A 21,215-nucleotide genomic window follows, 5' to 3' on the forward strand; every position below is an offset into this window, starting at 1 on the left:
AAAGATTGTCTCAAGGCCAAAAGGCCGGCCGAGTCGTGAGACAGCCTATGCCTCTGGGCTATGGCACTCCCTCACCACCTTTTGCCCGAGGGGCAGCTTAGGCTCCGAGGAAGTTTTTTGCAAGAAATATGTTTAGAGACGAGACAGAGGGTAGAGGCTCGGAAATACAATAAAAAACGATTGAGAAGCGTAGACGCACGATTACTTTAAAAAGGCCTCGATGGCCACCAGCGTTATGATACGGTAACGTAATCCCTAATCTATTTTACATGGCCTCTTGGGCCTAGGTCAAGGTTCAGGGTCTCCAGCATCGCCGGACGGTGTGGGAGGGACCACCTCCTCCTCGAACAGCTTGGCTAGCGCCGTTTCAGGGCCCTTAGCCACCTCCATCAGTTTCGCGACCTCCTCATTGGCCTCCTCGTCATCCTCGGCCAGGACGTAGCCATCGCTGATGGCCTCGAGGTCGATGCCAACGTAGTGCGAGGCGACGATGGCCAGGGCGCGCTTGATGCCCATGTGCAGCGCCCCTCAGAGTCGCTCGCACACTTGGCCGCTCAACATGATCAAGCGACTCCCAAGGGAGCTGCCCGAATGGACCCCCTCAACCTCCAGGGCCTCACAGGCAGCACGGGTGGCGCTCCGCAGCGCGTTGTGCCCCTCGATCTAGGCCTCGAGCACCACCTGCACTGTGACGGAAGCCTCAGCTGCCCGGGAAGCCTCCTTCTCCAACCCTGCGTCGAGACAAGCAGGATGGGGTTAAGCGCGAAAGAAAATAAGCCAAAAAGGGGCGAAGCCCTACGGGACTCACCCTCGGCTTTCTCCTTCCAGCGCTGGACCTCAACCCAAGAGGCCTTGGCTTTCTCTTTCCAGGACTGGACCTCGACCCGTGAGGCCTCGGCCGCCCTAGAAGCCTCTACCTCCAGCTCTGCACCACTCCAGAAAGTTAGGGGTCGATCATAAGAAAAGCAAATAAAACAAGGAGAATAGGACTCACCCTCGGCCTTTCCCTTCTAGACCAGAGCCTTAGTCTGGGAGGTCTCGGCTACTTTGAGGGCCTTAGCCAGGGTGCCTTTCGTCAGCAGGTGTGCACCCTACTCCGTCCCTAGCTACCCAGCAAGGGCCTTGGCAGAGGCCATCGCTTCTTTAGCCTGGGACCTGAAGACGTCCCGATCACCGGCCACCCGAGTCAGCTCCTCCTCTAGCTCCTTGACCCACGCCACCAAAGGGGCGACCTGCTCCTAAGTCGTGGCTGCCTCGGCCCTCATATCGACACAACGAAGGTGGAGGTCCTCCACCTCCATGCTCTGCACCGACAGAAGCTCATTGGCGTGAGCAAGCAAGTCCTTCTGCCGCTGGAGCTGGTCCCAGACGTCCCTCTCCCGCTGGAGGAACAACGACTTCCCAAGGGACTGGGCCTCAAGCTCCTAGATAGGCAAGACGGACATCATGCACTACGAGAAAATTCGGAAAAAGACGACACCACATGAGAAAAGAAGGCACGTACCTGGGCGACCCTGGGCAGATCATCGGCCACGACGGATAGCGTTGTCCGCAGCGACCACTCCGCCAGCTGGCGGTATTGCTCAAAGGTGTCCCAATGCCCCCCCTCAGCTACGTCCTCAAGGGTGAACAGAGGCTCCCCCTCAGGGTCGTCCCGGATCCACCACAAGACACGCGGGTGATCCCACCTGTGGGGCTCAGGTTGCACTCGCACGAGGGCCGAGCTTCCCTAGCCAGAGGTCGGAGCAGGCTGCTCCACAGTGCTGGCTGCCTCTGTATCCGCCACCTCCTTCTCCTAGGAAGTATCGTCGCAGGAGACCGAATGGACCTCCACTCCCTGGGCGCTCTCCTGCGGCGGCGGCGGGCCTTGGATTAGGGGCAGTATTGAAGCTTGCCCCACCCCTGTCTCCACTTCTTGGGCCACTGGCTTCGCCGCGCTCACACCAGCCTCCACCGCCCCGGCCTCAGTGGTCCCAAGGGCTCCGGCCTCCACCACCGCGGCCTCGGTGGTCCTAGGCACCCTGGCCTCCGTCGCCTCAGCCTCAGAGGTCTGGGGGGCCTCGGCCTTGGTGGCCTGGGCGACTGAAGGCGCCTCGGCTCTAGCTGACTCATGGGCCTCGGCTCCTCCTCCTCTGCTTGCTCCATGGCTGCCTCGGCCACCTCTCCTTGGGCACCCGGCTCCTTCGGGTCGGCCCTAGCCATGGCCGCTCCACGCTGCATGGCAGTTTGCGCCTCTATCACCCATTGGGCAGTGGAGCCGGCGCTTACCTTGAGCACCTTATGTCGCGCTAGGGCGGGCACTTCCACATGACGCTTCCGGCTGGAGGTGCAAATTCACAAGGTCAGCATGTGGCCAAGGGATGAGCGGGAGGTACTACTACTCCACCAATAAAACACTCACCTCGAGCGAGGATGCAACCGCTTTGGCATGGTGACCCTCCTCTGCAACGGTGGTGGCGGCGGCGGTGGCACGACCTCTGTATCCGCCGGTGCCGGTTGGTCCTCGCCGGACTCTGGCGCCCCCTCGACCCTCTGTGGGGGTAGTTGCATCGCCCCCACCGCCGTCTGCTCCACCTCTGCCGTCAAGACCACCGGGCTGACGGCGCGCTTCCCTAACGCCCTTGCCTCGGGCGTGTCAGCCTCGGCCTCGGGGCGGGCGGTTGCTGGCCCCAAGGCGTCCTCTCCTCCTCCTCCTCCTAGAAGCACCAGGCTGCTCGCCAATGCCTGAGCACTGTCTCCCCGATGTCAGGGAGATGGTCCAGGGGACCCCGCCCCATCTCACTCTCGTCATCTTCACCCATAGAGTCCGTCGATAGTGACAGCGACGGAGACGACTCTACCGAGAGACCATCCTACCTCTGCTACCGGTGATGCTTCTCTAGTCCCTCGCGCTCAAGGATCTTCCTTGTGCGCTTTGCCTCCTTGGTGTCCTTCCGCCTCTTCTGTGCCTTGGCGTGCGCCCGGTTCACCACCCGCCGCTCTGCGTCCTCAGGAACGGGCGGCGGGGAGGCTCGCACGTCCCTCATCCCCTGCGGGGACGGCGAACACAAATAAGGGACTAGAAAGTGGTGAGGAATAAGGAGGCCTCGGGGGCTGCAGCAGCGTGTGACTTACCAGAGAAAGGTACCCCCACAATGGGCGCATCACGAATGGGGTCAGACCACCAATCTTCAGCCGCCCCTCCACCGTCTCTCTCACCCGACGAATAATCTCCTCGTTAGAGAGGGCGGAGGCGGACATTCGGATGCTCTCGATCGGCTCATCCGATCTCATCTCGAACAGGCACCGCCGCCAAGCCATCAGCGGCAGCACCCTCTGGTGATGGAAGGCAGCCACGACCACAGCCACCGTAAGGCTGCGGTTCCGCAGCCTCTCTAGCCCATCCAGGAGCGGCTACAGCTTGGGCTGGTCCTCCTTCAGGATGCCATACCTCCACTTCTCCGAACAGCTCTCCACGATCTGCCCGGTGTAGAGGGGAAGTCCCCCATCATCATTACAGAGGTAGAACCAGCTGGTGTACCAGCGGCGATTGGTTGACGTAAGCTGGGCTGGGATGTAAAGGTGCTGCCGGTCTTGGCGCACTTGGAGAGTGCAGCCACTGGCCCTCACTGCCTTCCTCGTGCCCGTCGTGCCTGACGCCTTAGTGGTATGCCCCACCCGGAAGAGGTGGAGCCATAGCTCCCAATGGGGGGCAATCCCCAGGTACCCTTCGCAGACGACGACGAAGATGGCCACCTGCGCGATGGAGTTGGGGTTGAAGTTATGGATCTCCACGCCATAGTAGTGCGGGAGCGCCCACATGAACCGGTCCACCGGCAGGACGAGACCACGCTCGTGAAAGGACATGAAGCTCACAACGTAGCCATCGCGTGGCCTCGGCTCCGGCTCGCTCGACGGAGCAATGCACTCTGGCCTGTTGGGGTCAGTAACCGGACGGAGAAGGCCATCGTCGACGAGCGACTGGAGCGTCTCCACGGATACGTCGGACTGACCCCAAGGATCTACCTCAATGACAACAGCGCCGACCATGAGTGTGATGGAGACTACGACTATGGCGGTAAGCCTCTCTCGCTCTCTTTCTTTCTCGCCCTTCTCCCTTCTTCTCCCCGGCACTCTCTGTTCCTAGCAACAGCTCGAGGGCAGCAAAAGCAAAGGCAGGTAAGGTAAGGAGGAGAGGGGTGAGGCTCATCACATATTTATACGGGAAGGGGGCAAAACGGGCGGGCGATGAAATCGGGGAAGTTTCCCTTAGATCCGGCATAGTTAATCCGGATCCAATTTTACCGCCCACGCGCCCACCTTTTCCTTACTAATCGCGGGAATAGTTATGTCCCATCCGCTGACAGAGCGTCGTGTCCGACTGCAGCAGCGGCAGGCGCCGTTCCACCTCCCCAAGAAAATCGCCTCAAAAGGCGCACCTGCCATTGTCAAGCCAATGGGGGGGATATCCCCCACCTGATTCCTTTCAGACGAAGGAACTAGGCACCGAGCCCATTACGATCTAGGGGCTCTTCCTGCAACCTTGCCATGACCTAGCGACCCAGGCTCGCACGTGAGGGCTCGGCAAACAACCCCTCCTTCCAAACAAAAAGGATGCACGAGGGTCGCACAAAAAGCTAGGGGAACTCCTTACCGCCCTCTCGCTCCACGCAGAGGCTCGGGGGCTCTTCCTGCACCTAGGACGAAGACAATCTCGTGCTTAGAGGCTCGGAAAAATGCGATAAAGGGCATCGAGCCCGTTACGGTCCAGGGGTTCAAAGGCTGGGCCCCTAAAGGTTTCGACAGCCGCCCCAGGGCAACAGAGTCAGGGACAACTATGGGCGAGCCCGTACATGGCCGAGGCCCGAGCAAGCGATCGCTCGGGACGCCCTAAGTTGTGTCCGAGACCGACAGGGAGGTCTCCGAATGGGATCCCACCGTAGGGAGGCATCGAGCCACCATGGCCCATCGAACGGCCCTGGGACCCACTAGAGAAACCCTATGGTACTTTTGGAGTGCATCTCTGGACCGCTAGCTGACCCCTATCGAACGGGGCATGGGCCTCCACTTGGACTTACCCGATAACAGCTCACCGAAGGTGTCATTGCTCGCGCCCACCAAGGGTAGCATGGCATCCTCCACCCCTCCTTCTAAACGAAAAGGATGCGTGAGGGCCACACAGAAAAGATAGGGAAACTCCTGATCAACCTCTTGCTCCACGCAGAGGCTTGGGGGCTCTTCCTGTGACAAAGCTGAGGCTCAGCGACCCGAACTCGCACTCATGGGCTCGGCAAATGCAATGTAACCCCTCGCACGACATAAGAAAAGCCCCTGGAGGAATAAATCCACTCTTCTAGGGCCTCGGGGGCTACACCCGGTGGGTGCGCTCACACGCACCCACTAAGGCCTTGAGTACGAAACACCATCCTGTCAGGAGCTACCGCGAGCCGAGTCTCGTCAAAACCTCAAGGAGAGCGCTCACGCTCTCCCTGAGGCTCGGGGGCTACTGTCGGGTATCATAAAACGGGGTCCCCTAAGCGAAAACCGAAAAATCACTTAGACCCTGTCAAAATCAAAGCCAACAGACAACCATTAGCTAACCCCTGGCCTTATCCAAGGCCACCGACTCTCCGCATCGCTTGAGGCCTCGCACGAAAGGTCTCGGACGAGCAACCAATTCTCCGTCTCGCCCGAGGCCTCGCACGTAAGGCCTTGGACGAGTTGCCGATTCTCCGTCTCGCTCAAGGCCGGCTCGACAACGGCCCCGCTGCCTCCGTCTTGACCGATCTCCCTGACAGAGCATCGTGTCCAATTAATGCGACCAACCGCTCCTGCAATATCAGCTGAACAACAGCTCGACACAGCAGAGTGGCCGACACGATATAGGTCACATCGATGCCATGCCGTCCGACACAGGACGGGGCAGGGGTTATTGGCCGATGTGATTGGCACTATACCCACGACTAACACCCATACCGCACTATGCTGCCTAACCCCAACTGCTCCAAGGACAGCGCAGCATGGGGAGTCAAGTCCGGGTCACTATAGCCTCGGAATCAGCGTGCAGGACCACCTGCTCCCTCCACACCTCGGCAATCTACTTCAGGGTCTTGGCAACCTCAAGATTCGTGCTCGCCGATGTAACACCCTAGGTGTTAGGCTTGCATAATTGCACTTGCATTTCATGGACATGAGCATCATTCATCCATTCATGAGCTTATATCACATGAAACATGTTTTCGAAACATTGCAACATATTGTATAATTCATGTGTATTGTTTTCATGGAACGAATAGTGTGCAACACCCAAGTGCAACATGTGTAACTCACTTAGTGAAACATAGCTAGTTGTACTATGCAACAGGATCATGAAACATGTGAAACATGACTAGGAAACAAATGCAACAGTTCTTTGGTTTTTCATTGTTTCAGTACGAGCAATGCTTGATTCTTGTGTGACCAATGTGTGGTGTGGTTAATAATTTTCTTAAACAACTTAGTAATATTTAGAATGTCATTAGGAACAATGTTTATGTGGATCATTTTGCCTAATTAGGTTTCCAAGTCATGGTTTGACCATTATGGATCCCTAGAGCTCCTGAGTTTGACTGTTTAAAAAGTGTAGCTTAGAGTGTTTGCATGTCTGAGCAACCTAAAGCAAAGTTGTACAAAATTTTATAAGGAACAAACTTTGTTTAGAGGTCAAGTCATGAAAATGTGTGGAACAGTCTCAAACATGGCCCACAAGTCAGAATTGGGGCTGATTCTACACTTAGAAATTTTCGAAGTCCAAAAGCTGAATTTCAGTTTCTTGTACCATTGTTTGGAGCCTTGTATCTCCCTAACCTAACCGAATCAGCTCGTGTGCCAATTAGAAAAGTTGTAGTTCTCACCTCAATCTCCAACTTTGTCAACTTAACCTAGAGCTAAATCGGCACCGTTTAAGAACTAATGATCGTCAAAAACTCGCTGTCAGGCTCCAGCGATGTTTCTCTGAATCGCGTCTACAGCGCTTCGGCCGGTCAGTCATGGCCGACCGAGCTCAGGCCGCGCGTGCCAAGTGGCGGCCGTACGCCGCCGTTGGCCCCGCGGGTCAGGCCATCGCGGACACGACGACGCCACGCGCCTGCTGGCCGGCCTATTTGTTTCACCTACGCCGTGTCTCGCCTCGCCTGTTCGCCAGAACCGAGCCGCAGCCGCTCGCCATTGCCAGCCGAGCCTCCGCCGTTACCTCGCTCTCGCGCCACTGCAAAAACGCTGTCGCCAGCTAGCTCCAAGCTCCGCCGCGACCTCCTCTTGCTCGTCGTCGCCTCCACGTAGCTAGTCAACCTCTGGTGAGGCCGCTTTCGGCATTCCCGCGCCGTTGCAACCTCGTCGGAGGTGAGCCCGCCATGGCCAACCACCACCGGAGCTCCCTCTTTCCTTTCTCTCCCATCCCTCGTTGTCTTTGCGAACTCCTGACGCTCACGCCTGGCTTAGGTCAGTCCGCTATGGTCGAAGTTGGCCGGCATGCCTTGCGCAGCACCGCCGCAAGCGCCATTGCCGTCGGCGACCCCCTCCTCGGTAGCTAGGAAGCCCGTTTTCTTCTCCCATCGGTGCGGGGCAGTGAGCTGAGCACGTTGGTGCCACACCCTTCGCCGGAGAAGCCACCGGCGGCGAACTGCGCCACCGCCGTTCCTCCTCCCCTGTTTTCTCTCACTGGCGCGCGGGGCCCTTTGTCAGTCGCCGCTGCTGAGGAAGCCACCGGTTGGGCCGCTTGCGCCGCATCTTGGGCCGCGCCAGCGTCGCTCACGGGCCGCCGTTCTTCGGGCCGGCCCAACAGCAGTAGACTGTTTTCTTATTTGTTGTTTGTTTTATTTCACAGTTTGGCATATAGATTCAAAAATGTGTATCTCCTAGTATATAGATCCAAATGCTGTGGTTCTAATTTTGTTAAGTTCCTGGTCATGTCTAGTATTTAACAAAAATATTATATGAGCACATGTTTCAGAAATGTTGGGTGAATTAAATAGGAACTTGAAATGTGTTTTTAAATACATGCAAACTTGTTTGAATTTTAACTTGAGTTTCTGTGGTCCAAAAATTATGAAATTTTGTGGGTCATCTATTTTTGCTTAGTAGAAGGTATGGTTAAAAATTCAGAGCTAGTGCATGTATAGTTTTTAAGTTATAGAATTTCTTTTTATCAATGGATGGATCTTATGTGAATTTTCATAATTTTTCTATAGATCCAGTGTAGGTAAAATTTGGTGAGTAAGGTTCTTATGCTAGAAAGATGCTAGGAAAAATATGAAATCTGTTGCTTGACACTTTTCACTAAGGTTTCCTATTTATGCCATTTTAAGCCTTTATGCCTTGTCATTTTTGTGTAGGATGAGATACTTGTTAAATTGATGTGAAATTTATGTAGTAGCCTATTGGAGACATGTATAAGCTACTGTAATTTTTGTGGAATTTTATGTACACTTTGGATAAGTATTTATTATTTAACCTAAGTATCTAAATAATTTATTAAAGGCATGAGAATAAGTTAGTTAGGAAGGGACACTATGTTTTCTGGTGTTCTTTCAACATGTGTGATGAGTTAGTAAAGTTGGTATTGTCCGTTTGTATGTTTGCAACGTAAGTTAATAATTATTTCTTGCGTTGTGCCTTTCTGGACAATTCGGGGAACTATATAAAGTTCCCCATGATAAATTGGTTTACTGGGAAAGTGGTCAAAAACAAAGTTGTAGACAATTTTATAAGTTTTCCAGAAAGTCTTAAATCATGGTATTTGGATCTGTAGAACTCCAGTTATGGGTCAAACTTGTAGCTGCTGTTTACAGCCTGAAAACTATTGAGCGCAGTAATTGAATGGTTTGCTTTATATGAGTTGATGTGATGATTTAGATGCTAGGCTAATTTAAGATAAATTGTTAGTTGCAGGTGCTAGACCTCTTACCGAAGATGAACAACTTTATCTTAGGTTATTAGAACTTGGTGAGTGTGCCATTCTTGTTTTCCAAAAGAGATATGCACCTACTCGGTAAAAATCAATGTTAATCTTGCATCATTATGTCTTCATGCGTCCATTCATACATGGCTATATATTTCATCATCTTCCATCTCTTGTGCATGCACGATTCTTACTATGCATATGCATGCAATAGGTGTTCCGGAGGGAGTTATGCTTCTGGAATTCGAGCCAGTACTTCCGGAGGAGCAGCAGCAAGCTCAGGAGCAGGAGGTGCAAGCCCCCGAAGAAGGAGTCAGCGAAGAAGTTCTTGAGTGCCCCGATCACCAACCTTCATCTTTTCTGAAAGGCAAGCCCCGGAGCATTCTAAGACTCCTATATTTTCAAAATGGTTACTTTGAGTATCTTTATTTATTGCTGCATTAAGTGATAGGAAATTGGATGCGAACACTTGTTGCATATATATATCTATTCCTTGGCCAGTATACGTACCCTGAATCCTATTTAGGTCCAGGAGCGAATCAAAGCTTAGCCATGCTTAGACCGGTAAAAGTCAGGTGATTTTCTGTCACCTGCATATTAGAAAAATGTCTAGTCACGGTTGGCTATAATTGCTATCGTGGAGAATAACCATGTGTTAATAATGAATTGTGACCGGGCGGGAGGTCGATAGAGAAGCAACAAGGCAAGGAGGTCTTGGTTGTGGATCTATCCCCGTCTGTGTCGGTTAAGGACCGATTCGCTGTACGTCCTCATGTCATATTGAACGCATGCCTGTCACTTAGTTGGCCGGATAACTCATTCCGACCGCGAAGCCAAGTAGCTCAACTTAGGCCGGAAGACCGAGAAGTGAAAGTGCGCACCCTGGCGGTAGTAAGGATGTGCAGGGAGCTATTGGCGTAAGTCCGAGGTGAGATTGACCACCTGGCAGAGTGGACTCCCTGAGGGTGCGGCGCTGCTCGGAGCCGCGATTCCTGAGATGTACCAAAGGTGACCTAAGGATGCCTTCGCGAGGTATGTCTGGGTTTGTGTTAGGAATACCCCTCCAGCTGGATAGGAATCGATTCGAATCGCCGTCTCTCCCGGATAGTGAGAACTTGACTGAGCAGCGGCAACGTAGATGCACTTAATTGAACTTGATGGTTAAATTGATGATGATGATACCACATTATACCGGATATGGTTACTAATGTTTGGAGTTAATCAATTGCTTGCTCTAGTACAGGTGCTAATCTAGTTGATAGGTTAATATTGTTAAATGGCTGCTTACTCATAAAGCAAATTATGCTCTCGTATCACTAAAGCGTTTTTGCAAAATGCTTGTCAAGCTAGATCCACCGATAAAGCCTTGCATAATCCTTGGTGTCATTTATTTCTGGTTTACGACGGGTAAGTCTAGCTGAGTACCTTCTCGTACTCAGGGTTTATTTCCCCTTGTTGCAGATGACGTGCTATATAACGGCTACTGCAAGTATTGTCTCCACCCTGCGGGGGATGAAGACTAGATCATGGGCATGATCATCTATGTTATCTTATCTTATTGCTTTTGCTGGATATGACTATGGTACTGGCTTGTATTTGAACTAAGTGTGCGTGATGGTGTTAAACTACTTTGCTTCCGCTATTTGTGAACTCGTTTTGTAATAACTATGTGTACTCTGATGTATGTGGTACTTATGAACTACTTGTGAAATGGAGGTAACATGTGGCTTGTTATGTTGAATTACTGTGATCTTGGTTGTATGCAAGTTGGTTTGAAATCCTTCGTGGTTTCAGTTGACTACCGGGTTTATATGGGTTCAAGTATGACGGTTTGATCACTCCGGTGATTGCTTTTGTACTTGTGCTCTTATAAATTGGTCGGTTCTGTTACAGCCGAGCCCCCCATGATGGCTCAGCCTCAGCACCAACTAAGCCTCGGCCCTTCACACGGTCAACACACAGCGATCGGCACGTTGCTCGCCAGGCCCTATGTCAAGCTATCTCTGGAGCTCCCACATCGCACATGATCGGATGTGACCGGCGCGTTGCTCCAACACTTCAAGGGCAGGACCACTCCATCAACCAAGCCGCCATAGTAATAGGCTACAGGGCTTGGACATGCTGCCTCTGTTCGCACGATGCCACATAGCTAACACATGTATCACCCCTGTCCCCCCCCCTTCAACTATAAAGGGGAGGGATTGGGACCATTTCTAGAGGGGCAGGAGCGGGCACACGAGCTCACAAGTTCACGAACTCGCGCATACACGCACAAGCAACACACGCTCGACGCTCTGTAATACACATGCTTTCCCGCTGCCTGAGATCAACATCTCAAGCAATTCACCCCGTTCCACATAGAGACCTGGGACTAGCTCCCTCTCTTGCCCTGCTTGTAACCCCCTACTACAAGCACTTCGGTGCAAGGAATACAAGATCGATCTCTCAAACTGGACATAGGGCACCCATTGCCCAAACCAGTATAAACCTTGTGTCTCTTTGCATCACCATCCGGGATTAGGAACACGTAGTACAAATTTACTAGTTGGTTGAGGGCTCGCCAGTCCAAAACACCGATAATGCCATAACCAACCCATGCTAGACTTAGTGATCAAATATGTTGTCAATTGAGCTTCTCTAGCATTGAAATCAACCAAGTATAGATTTTCATATCTAAATCCTTTGAATATCAAGTTAGAGCCATCTATACTTATAATCTCTACATCATCCACACCAAATATGCACTTGAAACCAAGATCACACAATTGAGCTACCGACAAAAGGTTGAAGTTCAAGCTCTCTGTAAGTAGCACATTGGAAATGCTCAAGTCATTGGATATTGCAATCTTACCAAGCCCTTTGACCTTGCCTTTGCCATTGTCACCAAATGTGATACTATCAATCCCATTGCTCTTGTTTTCATTGATTGAATTGAACATTCTTGGATCACCGGTCATGTGTTGTGTGCACCCACTATCAAGCACCCAATGCCTTTCTCCGGCTTTATAATTAACCTACAAAAGAAGATCAATTCTTTTTAGGTACCCAAACTTGCTTGGGTCCTTGAAGGTTAGTTACCAAGGTCTTTGATACCCAAATGGCCTTCTTCTTTGGGCCTACAATTGGTGTACCAATGAACTTAGCCTTCACACCATTGGCACCCTTAACAAGCATGTAACAAGAATCAAATTTAATTAATGATACAATAGGTAGCTTGTTCTTGTTAATCTTGCAATATTGCTCTACATGCCCAACTTGCTTGCATCTATTGCAAAACCGACCATTGCCCTTCACAAAGTTAACTTTGGGAGTGACAAAGACCGCCTTGTCTTTCTTAGGGGTATAGCCTAATCCCTCTTTGTTGAGAGAAAACCTTTGGCTACCCAAGCACTTTAGCAAGCGGGCATCTCCACCATAGGCATTGCCTAAGGCACGAGTGAGCTTATTCACCTCCTTCTTGAGGGTCTCATTTTCCACCATTAATGAGGCATCATAAGTGAGACCATCACTCAAAGGTGAAGTAGAAGTAGTAGTGCTACAAGAAGTGTTAGTGGGAGCAACTATAATGGGCTTATAAAAAGATTCATCAATAAGATCATATGTTAGTCCCACATCATATGATACAATCACTTGCTCCTTCTTGGCTTCCTCTTTGACTTGCTCGATGAGAGAGGAGTGAGCTTTCTCAAGCTTAGAGTGAGCTTTGCCAAGCTTCTCATGGGTTTCCATTAGCCTCTCATGAGTGGCATTGAGCTCATCAAGGGATTGCTCAAGAAATTTGACTTTCTTATTCAATTCCTTGCACTCCTTTCTCTTTATCTCAAAGTAAGTATGCACTTGCTCACACATGTCCATGACCTCCTCCTTGGAGTACTCCTCATCATCATCATCACTCCTATAAGAATCACTTTCACATTCATCATCATCACTCATATCATATTTTACCTTGGTAGGTTTTGCCATAAGGCATGTCGAAGGAGTGTCGAAGATGGAGGGCTTGTTGTTGATGGTGATGCTTGCTAGTGCTTTCTTGATAGATTTTTTGCCATTATCACTAGAGTCATCACTATCCGAAGAGCCATCACTATCCCAAGTGACCACATAGCCTCCACCCTTCTTCTTCTTTTGGAAGGTCATTCTCTTCTCCTTCTTCTCCTTCTTTTCTTTCTTATCCTTCTTGTGCTTCTTCTTCTCATCCTCATCATTGTCACTATTGTAGGGACAATTTGCTACAACGTAATCGGGACTCTTGCAATTGTAGCATCTTCTCACATATTCTTTGCTTTTGGTGTGATCTCTTCTCTTTCTTGCACCATAGTCCTTCTTCTTCATGAATTTTTCCATCTTGCGTACAAAGAGGGACATAGCTTCATCATCAATATCACTAAGATCATCATCATCACTTGATTCTTTCTTGGACTTGCCCTTGTTCTTGGATAATGATGAGCTAGCCTTGAATGATATACTCTTCTTCTTCTTCTTTTCTCCTTCTTCCTTCTTGTCATCCTTGTCATCCCCTTCTCTTTCCACACGGTATGTCTCTTGGGTCATGACATCACCTAGTACTTGGTTAGAGGTAATCTCCTTCAATCCTCCTCTTATGATAAGCAATCTCAACATCTCAAATCTTGGAGGTAAGCACATCAAGAACCGATGAGAGACATCATCATCCTTGATCTTCTCTCCCAAGGCCTTCAAGTCATTTACAATCACTTGCAACCGATGGAACATTTCCAGAATGCTCTCATCTTCCCTCATCTTGAAGCTTGTCAACTTATCCTTGAGAATGTACAACTTAGCACTCTTCACCGTCGGTGTGCCCTCATATGTTTTCTCCAATCTCCTCCACACCTCATTTGCTCTTTCACAATCCTTGATTTGCTCAAACACCTTGGAATCAATGGCATTGTATATGGTGTTGAGAGCCATTGTATTGCATTGCTTGTTGGTCTTGTCTTGGTTGGTGGGGTCATTGAGATCATTGATAGCATAGTCATTCTTGGTCACCTCCCATACTTGATCATTGATTGAACCAAGATACATCCTCATCTTTCTCTTCCAATAATCATAGCATGTGCCATCAAAGAACGATGGTTTGCCCCCCACATGGTTGAACACAACTTGAGCCATAATTTGACACTGAGGTTGTTAAGCCTTCAATCAAATGGTAACCTAGATCTGATACCACTTGAAAGGTCCTAATATGGCTAGAGGGGGGTGAATAGCCTATTTAAAAATCTACAAATCAACTAGAGCAATTTGATTAGTATGACAAATAGCGAAATGCAAACTTGCTCTAGCTCTACAAGGGTTGCAAGCCACCTATCCAACAATTCTAGTTACAATGATTACTAGGCACACAACTTTCAATGTTACTACTCACTAAGAGCTCTCAATCTTTCTACTCTAAAGAGCTCCACTAGATGAACTTAAAATAACAAAGCAAGCTCTCAATTCTAATTACACTAAAGAGCTTGCCACAACTAGTTTGCAAGAATATAAATGAGTGAGTAGGGTGATTATACTGTCGTGTAGAGTAGTGAACCAATTATAAGATGAATACTAAATCAATCACCGGGAGAATACCAAAGGGCAAGAGACAACCAATTTTTTTCCCGAGGTTCACGTGCTTGCTGGCACGCTAGTCCCCGTTGTGTCGACCAACACTTGGTGGTTCGGCGGCTAAGAGATGTTGCACGAACCTCGTCCACACAATTGGACACCGCAAGAACCTACCCACAACTAAGGAAACTTAATGACACGAGCAATCCACTAGAGTTACCTTTCAGCTCTCCGCCGAAGAAGGCACAAGACCCATCACAATCACCACGATCGGAGCCAGAGACAATCACCAACCTATGCTCAACGATCCTCGCTGCTCCAAGCCATCTAGGTGGCGGCAACCACCAAGAGTAACAAGTGAATCTTGCAGCGAAACACGAATGCCAAGTGCCACTAGATGCAATCACTAAAGCAATGCACTTGGATTCTCTCCCAATCTCACAATGATGATGAAACAATGATGGAGATGAGTGGGAGGGCTTTGGCTAAGCTCACAAGGTTGCTATGTCAATGCAAATGTCCAAGAGGGTGAACTTGAGCTGGCCATGGGGCCTAAATAGAAGCCCCACGAAATAGAGCCATTGTACCCCTTCACTAGGCACAACTCAGGGTGATCGGACGCTCTAGTCAGTTCGACCGGACGCAGGACCCCAGCGTCCGTTCGCCCGATGCTTGCCACGTGTCATCGGCTTCAAACGCCGATCGCCCAATTTCAACGGTCAAGGGATGACCGGACGCGTCAGTTAGAAAGTGACCGGACGTAGGACCCTAGCATCCGGTCATTTCCAGTAAGGTTCCAAACACGAAATTTCATGACTGGACACACCCAGCGTCCGGTCACTCAACGTTTCCTCTGTGCGCCTCACGTCAGCGTACGTCGGCACTGACCGGACGCATTTCGCCAGCGTCCGGTCACTCTTCGTGCTAGTGTCCGGTCACAAGACCGAGATGCGTGCTCACTGTTGCTACTGACCGGCCTCAGGAGCCCAGCATCCGGTCACTACGCCACCAGCGTCTGGTCACTCTGTGAACCCCTGTCTTTTCTATATAGGGCACCAATGGCACCGTCGGACTGCCCACACTCCGCCGGTGAAGTTTCTAACCCTTGCTCAAATATGCCAACCACCAAGTGTATCACCTTGTGCACATGTGTTAGCATACTTTCACAAATACTTTCAAGGGTGTTAGCACTCCACTAGATCCTAAATGCATATGCAATGAGTTAGAGCATCTAGTGGCATTTGATAACCGCATTTCAATATGAGTTTCACCCTTCTTAATAGTACGGCTATCTAACCTAAATGTGATCACACTCGCTAAGTGCCTTGATCACCGAAATAAAATGGCTCATACTATTTATACCTTTGTCTTGAGCCTTTTATTTTTCTCTTTCTTCTTTTCAAGTTCAAGCATTTGATCATCACCATGCCATCACCATTGTCATGATCTTCGCCATTGCTTCATCACTTGGAGTAGTGCTACCTATCTTATAATCACTTTGATAAACTAGGTTAGCACTTAGGGTTTCATCAATTAACTAAAACCAAACTAGAGCTTTCACATGCTCTCCGTCTTCTGCTACACCGAGTTCGCCGTCGAGATCCCCATGGCTGGCGGTTCCTTCTCCTACCTCCATGTCGATCTCGGCGACGCCGCGGCGTTCATCGCCGCCGCCGCCAACCTCATCCTCAAGAGCATCATCGGCACGGCGACCGTGGCGTGGTCCTGGACGTCCTACCATCACGTTGCGGATCCATGTGTCGGGGCTTGCCGAGGGGTACGACGAGCTGGACCCCATCGCGGTGGTCGTCGTCGCCATCACCGCCACGCTGGCCATGCTCACCGCCAAGGGCACCTCCTACGTGAACTGGGTCATGTCCGCCGTGCATGTGGTCGTCATTGCGTTCGTCATCGTGGCCGGGTTCATCCACGCCAACCCGGCCAACCTCTGGCCCTTCATGCCACACGGCGTGCCGGGCGTGTTCCGGGCGGCGGCGATTGTCTACTTCACGTACGGCGGCTTCGACAACATCGCGACCATGGTGGAGGAGACCAAGAACCCGTCGTGGGACATCCCGCTGGGCTCCATGTCCGTCATCATGGCCATCTACTGCATCATGGCGCTAGTGTCGAGCATGATGCAGCCGTACACGGCCATCGACCGCAGCGCCGCCTACTCGGTGGTGTTCGCCAGCGTGGGGATGAGCTAGGCACAGTATGTGGTGGCACTGGGCGCTTTTAAGGGGATGACCATAGTGTTGCCGGTGGGCGTGCTGGGGTAGGCACACTATAGCACCCACATCACGTGGAGCCACACCATCCCGCCCGTGTTCGCGCTGGTGCACCCGAGGACCGGCACCCCCGTGCACGCCACCGCGCTCATCGCTGTCTGCAGCACCTACATCACCCTCTTCTCCAACCTCGACGTCCTCTCCAACCTGCTCTCCGTCAGCACGCTCTTCATCTTCATGATGATGGCCATGGCGCTGCTCGTCCGGTGGTACTACGTGCGGGGCGTGATGACCCGGACGCACGTGCTGCGGTTCACGGCGCTGCTGCTGCTCATCATCGCGTCGTCCATCGGCATCGCCGCGTACTGGGGCATGTCGCCGGAGCGGTGGCAGGGCTATGTGGTGCTGGTGCCGGCGTGGGCGGCCAGCACGCTGGGCATCTAGCTGCTGGTGCCCGCGGCGTGGGCGCCCAAGGTGTGGGGCGTGCCGCTCGTGCCATGGCTGCCCTCGCCGTCCATCGCCACCAACCTCTTTGTAGCGGGCTGGCCACGACGGAGATGCTTGTGGTGGCGATGACGGACAGCAGCGGCGAAACTCCGGCGTACGGTCAATTTCGGCGGCTAGAGACGACATGACCGGGTCAGGGAGAAGCGCAAGGATGTGGATGAGCTACGAGCGCAAGCTATTTGACGTCCGTGTGGGCCTCGACGCCGATGGCCAGCTCCGGCTGTGGGCACCTCGGGTAGTAGTTGATCTTGAACTGCAGGAGGAGGTCGAGGTCCTACTGCTTCTGTTCAGGTTCGTCTCCTGCCTCTGCCTGGGAGTGGGTGATGAGCGCCTTTTCTAGCGCATCACCGCGGTCTGGGCTGAGGAGCCTCATGGAGAGGATGACGAGCAGCGTGGAGGTCAGCTCCCGTGTTCAGCGACCGAAGTCGCGGGTGGCGGGGACGTAGTCGGGCGGGTGCGCGGGCTAGAGCGCGTGGTCGGCGAGCCCGTCGGGTTGCACCAGGTGGAAGAGGTAGTCCTCCCACTCGCGCTGCCCGGAGGTGTTGGTGGCGAGGCGGCTACCGTAGCCTTGCAGGCGGCCGACGGCGGGGTCGTTGGCGTAGGCCTCCTTGTCCTGGATGGGGAGGGCAAAGAAGACGGCTCCGGTGGCGTGGAGGCGGTCCATGAGCTCGGCAGGGATGCCGTGGCCGGCGATGTGCATGACGCTCCAGTCGGCGGCGGCGGCGCGCACGGCCTCCACGCACGCGTCCCGCTGCTGCTGGCTGCTGGTGGCGTCCAGGAAGGGGAGATGTCGACGACAGGGATCCGCGGCGCGGTGTGGTCGTTGGCATGGGTGCGCGCTAGGTCAAATGCGTCCCCGAGGCCGGCTCGCTCGTCGGCGGGGCGGACGTACTCGAGCGGGATGGAGGAGAGGCCGCTCAGAGCCTCCACGCTCGAGCGGGATGGCGGCGTCCCCGTCGACGGCGGAGGAGGAAGTGGACACTGGGTACCGTGGACCCTCGGCTCGGGTTTTTATGTTCAAATTATATCCACGTGACCACCATGTCAGCTTCTAACCCTTCTCGTGTTTATTTTGGACCTGAATGAGATCACTTAAATACATTAGGCAGCCAAACGTACGATTTCATGGTTTGGTGATCCAGATGAAAACCATTCAATACTTTAAGGACCGGCTGTGTAATTTACTCTAGCCAGCCGGACGGTCCACACATTGGTCTGTGTAGTTCCAGTTCTTTGTAAAATAATTTCTCCTTCATTATTTATTATTAGAACCTGTTTGGAATGCAGAAAAAAAATTCCAGTTCATGTATTTTTTTTCTATAAAATTGAATTGTTTCTGCGAAATTACTACATGATTCTTGTGAAATTTCTGCGTTCAAAACAAGCCCTTAATAAGAACCAAGATATTTGTACTTTAGTTTCTGTTTGCGTTTAATTGAAATAAATTGGGGGGAAATAGATGGAGATTTGTGAACATTAATTTCTGCTGCATTTGTGAATTAACTAAGCCAAAGTATCTCCGAATGTTGGGTGCGTTTTATCGTCGTGCACTCGCGCTGCATCGAATCTGCCTGCAGCTAGAGTAGACAGGAAGTTAGGAACAAGAAAAGCTGTATGCTACATTGTTCTCGCAAACACAAAAAGTTTTAAGGGATGGATCATAAATCTCTAGTATTTACTGCTTATGGTACATTGATGCTTCAGGCGTTCCCTTCTCAAGAGTTTGTGAAGCAAGCATCTCAGAATTTTGAATTTTGTCAGTGTGGTTTCATGGGTTTTCGACGTGCATTTCAACTATCTCCGCAATGGGAACGTTCAGATCGTACAATCGTGGGTTGAATTCGCTCTGAAGTCTGCTGCGTCAGTTTTGCCCTCTGAAGGTCCGGTCAGGTAGCAGTGTATCACACACTGCTTCCTGCATTCCCTTTCAAAGATAAAGAGAAAAACACTCCTAAACTAAACCATCATCCTACAATTACAAGTCGTAATGCCCTCACGAAACTACCCTAATTATTAACCCCAGACCCCTAATGCCTTCTTCCGACAATTACACGAGGAAATGAGTTGTTTACTCTGCTATCAGATTACTCTCAACACCATGGCTCTGTTTCCAGGATTTGTCGGGGGAGGAGCCCTGGATCTCACAGGAACTGATGGAACCGAACATTCTTCTGTGAAGAACCACGCGTCTCGCCTCGCTGAGGAGCACCGGACGCCGACTCGTCCTTGGCGATCGCCGCCTCCGATTTGGACTCAGCCCTTTTCAGAGTGACCACCAGATGGGTGCCGCACTGAGGGCACTGCATTTCCGTCGCAGAAACTGGAGCGCCAGGGGAGCTGCTGCCGTCGGCCTTTTTCTTTCGAGCGGGCGCCCCCGCCGCGCCGGAGCTCTCGTCGTCCAAGGCCTTCCTCTTGCGAGGAGGCGCAGCCGCGGACGTCTCGACGGAATCCTCGCCGACCTCCGCCTTCTCCTTGCGTCCGGGCGCCGCCGCGGCCCCGCCGGAGATCTCGTCGTTCGCCTTGCTATGGCGACTAGGCGCCGCCACCGTCGCTTCGCTGGATTCCACGTCGTCGGATTTCCTCCTCTTGGGTCCAGATGCCGCCTCTAGCGACGCGTTGGAGCTGTCGTCGTCGTCGTAGTCGCCATCCAACGTTGCGTCGCTAGATTCGTCGTCGTCGGCCTCCGCCTTGTGCCCGGGCGCCGCCGCCGCCGCCGCGGCCCCGCTGCCGCTAGGCTCGGGGTTGCGCGGGCTCCGGTACACCTTGCAAAGCACGCGATTTCCGAGGGCGCCGTCCTCCTCCACCTCCGGTTCTTGGCCGGCGCCGTCCTTGAGGAGGCGGAGCTCTATCATGAGCCAACCCGTGCGGACCCGCACGCCGGTATCCTTCTTGACGAAGGAGAAGCTCTGGCGGTGCCCAATCTGGTGCTGCTTGCCGTTGGAGACCATGTACACGGGCTTCGATTTCGCCTCGTTGTGCCAGCACCCGCCGCCGGTGGCCACGGTGCGCGTCTTCCGCTTCCCGTGGACGCTCTTGTGGCGTAGCGGCGTGTAGAAGTACCACGCCCGCTCGCCGTCGCCGGCCACCGCCGGCGCGAACTGCCGGGTGAGGCCGGCGGGGTCGGCGGCGTACACGTAGGCGTCGTGGATGAACGCGCCGGTCTTGACGCCCGTCTCGACCCAGGGACGGAGGTAGGAGTCGACGAGCTCCAGATCGCTGGGGTGGGATTGGAACGCCCGACACGGCGGCTTGATGGCCGCCGACGGAGAGCGTAGCATGGCGGGAGGGTGCGGTGCGGTGGCGGCGGGGTTGGAGGGGGAGACGGGGAAGGGGACGAGACGACTCGGAATTTGAGATGGAATGGAACCGGGTTGAGGCATCGGGCACGGGGAACCGCCGCTTTATATGGCCATCGATTCACGCGTTTGCCTTTTGCCGATCCCCCTGTTCGAGTCGGACTCGAACAAGAACAAGAGAAGGCGTACGAGACACGGAAGGCAGGGTCGGTTCCGGGTGGAATCGGACTCGGAGTTCGGGAGAATAGCGTCCGGTTGGTATCTCTATTGGACTTGTTTAGCCTGGTTTGAGTGTTGCTCAGACACTTGATGGAGCCCACTGGACTGAGTGTTTGATCAGACGATTGATTGAAGCCCACTGGACTGAGTGTTTCATCAGACGATTGATTGAAGCCCCCTCTTTTTTTCTCTTTCGTTTGGGTCCAGGCCCAGTGCACAATTGAACAAATTATAAGGCAGGGGTGGATTCTAGAATATCCTCAAATTATAAGAGCAAAAGTATAATTCATGATTGTGAAATTTCATAATCATTGTGCTTTGCCACGTCCTATGTTTCATCTCTTCTTTCATTTTGTATCCTGTATATTGGCTTAATGTAATCCGAAATTACAGTCAGTTACCATTGATTTTAAACGATCAAAACGGAGAACGTGCACGCTTATAGAAGTACATATAAACGGAGAACGTTCGCTTGGAGGAATT

General features: G+C 52.2%; 1 protein-coding gene and 2 pseudogenes across 1 annotated transcript; 1 reads left to right on the forward strand and 2 right to left on the reverse strand.

Annotated features, from left to right (window-relative positions):
- LOC136454973 (cationic amino acid transporter 5-like) overlaps positions 1–17,286 on the forward strand; it is a 48,268-nt pseudogene extending 30,982 nt beyond the window's left edge.
- Positions 17,287–17,392: 106 nt separating this feature from the next.
- LOC136454974 (leucoanthocyanidin dioxygenase-like) lies at positions 17,393–18,319 on the reverse strand (annotated as a pseudogene).
- A 582-nt stretch (positions 18,320–18,901) lies between these two features.
- On the reverse strand, positions 18,902–20,732 carry LOC136452707 (NAC domain-containing protein 67-like). Its single transcript, XM_066453298.1, has one exon. It carries the CDS (start codon positions 20,595–20,597, stop codon positions 19,359–19,361), a length of 1,239 nt encoding a protein of 412 aa, XP_066309395.1. The 5' UTR covers positions 20,598–20,732; the 3' UTR covers positions 18,902–19,358.
- Positions 20,733–21,215: the final 483 nt, after the last annotated feature.

This window comes from Miscanthus floridulus, chromosome 5 (assembly GCF_019320115.1).
Source record: "Miscanthus floridulus cultivar M001 chromosome 5, ASM1932011v1, whole genome shotgun sequence".
Classification (NCBI taxonomy): domain Eukaryota; kingdom Viridiplantae; phylum Streptophyta; class Magnoliopsida; order Poales; family Poaceae; genus Miscanthus; species Miscanthus floridulus.

What these genes read in the sequence shown, in the direction of transcription:
- LOC136452707 (XM_066453298.1), bottom strand. Translation starts at nt 20,597, where the DNA reads ATGCCTCAACCCGGTTCCATTCCATCTCAAATTCCGAGTCGTCTCGTC.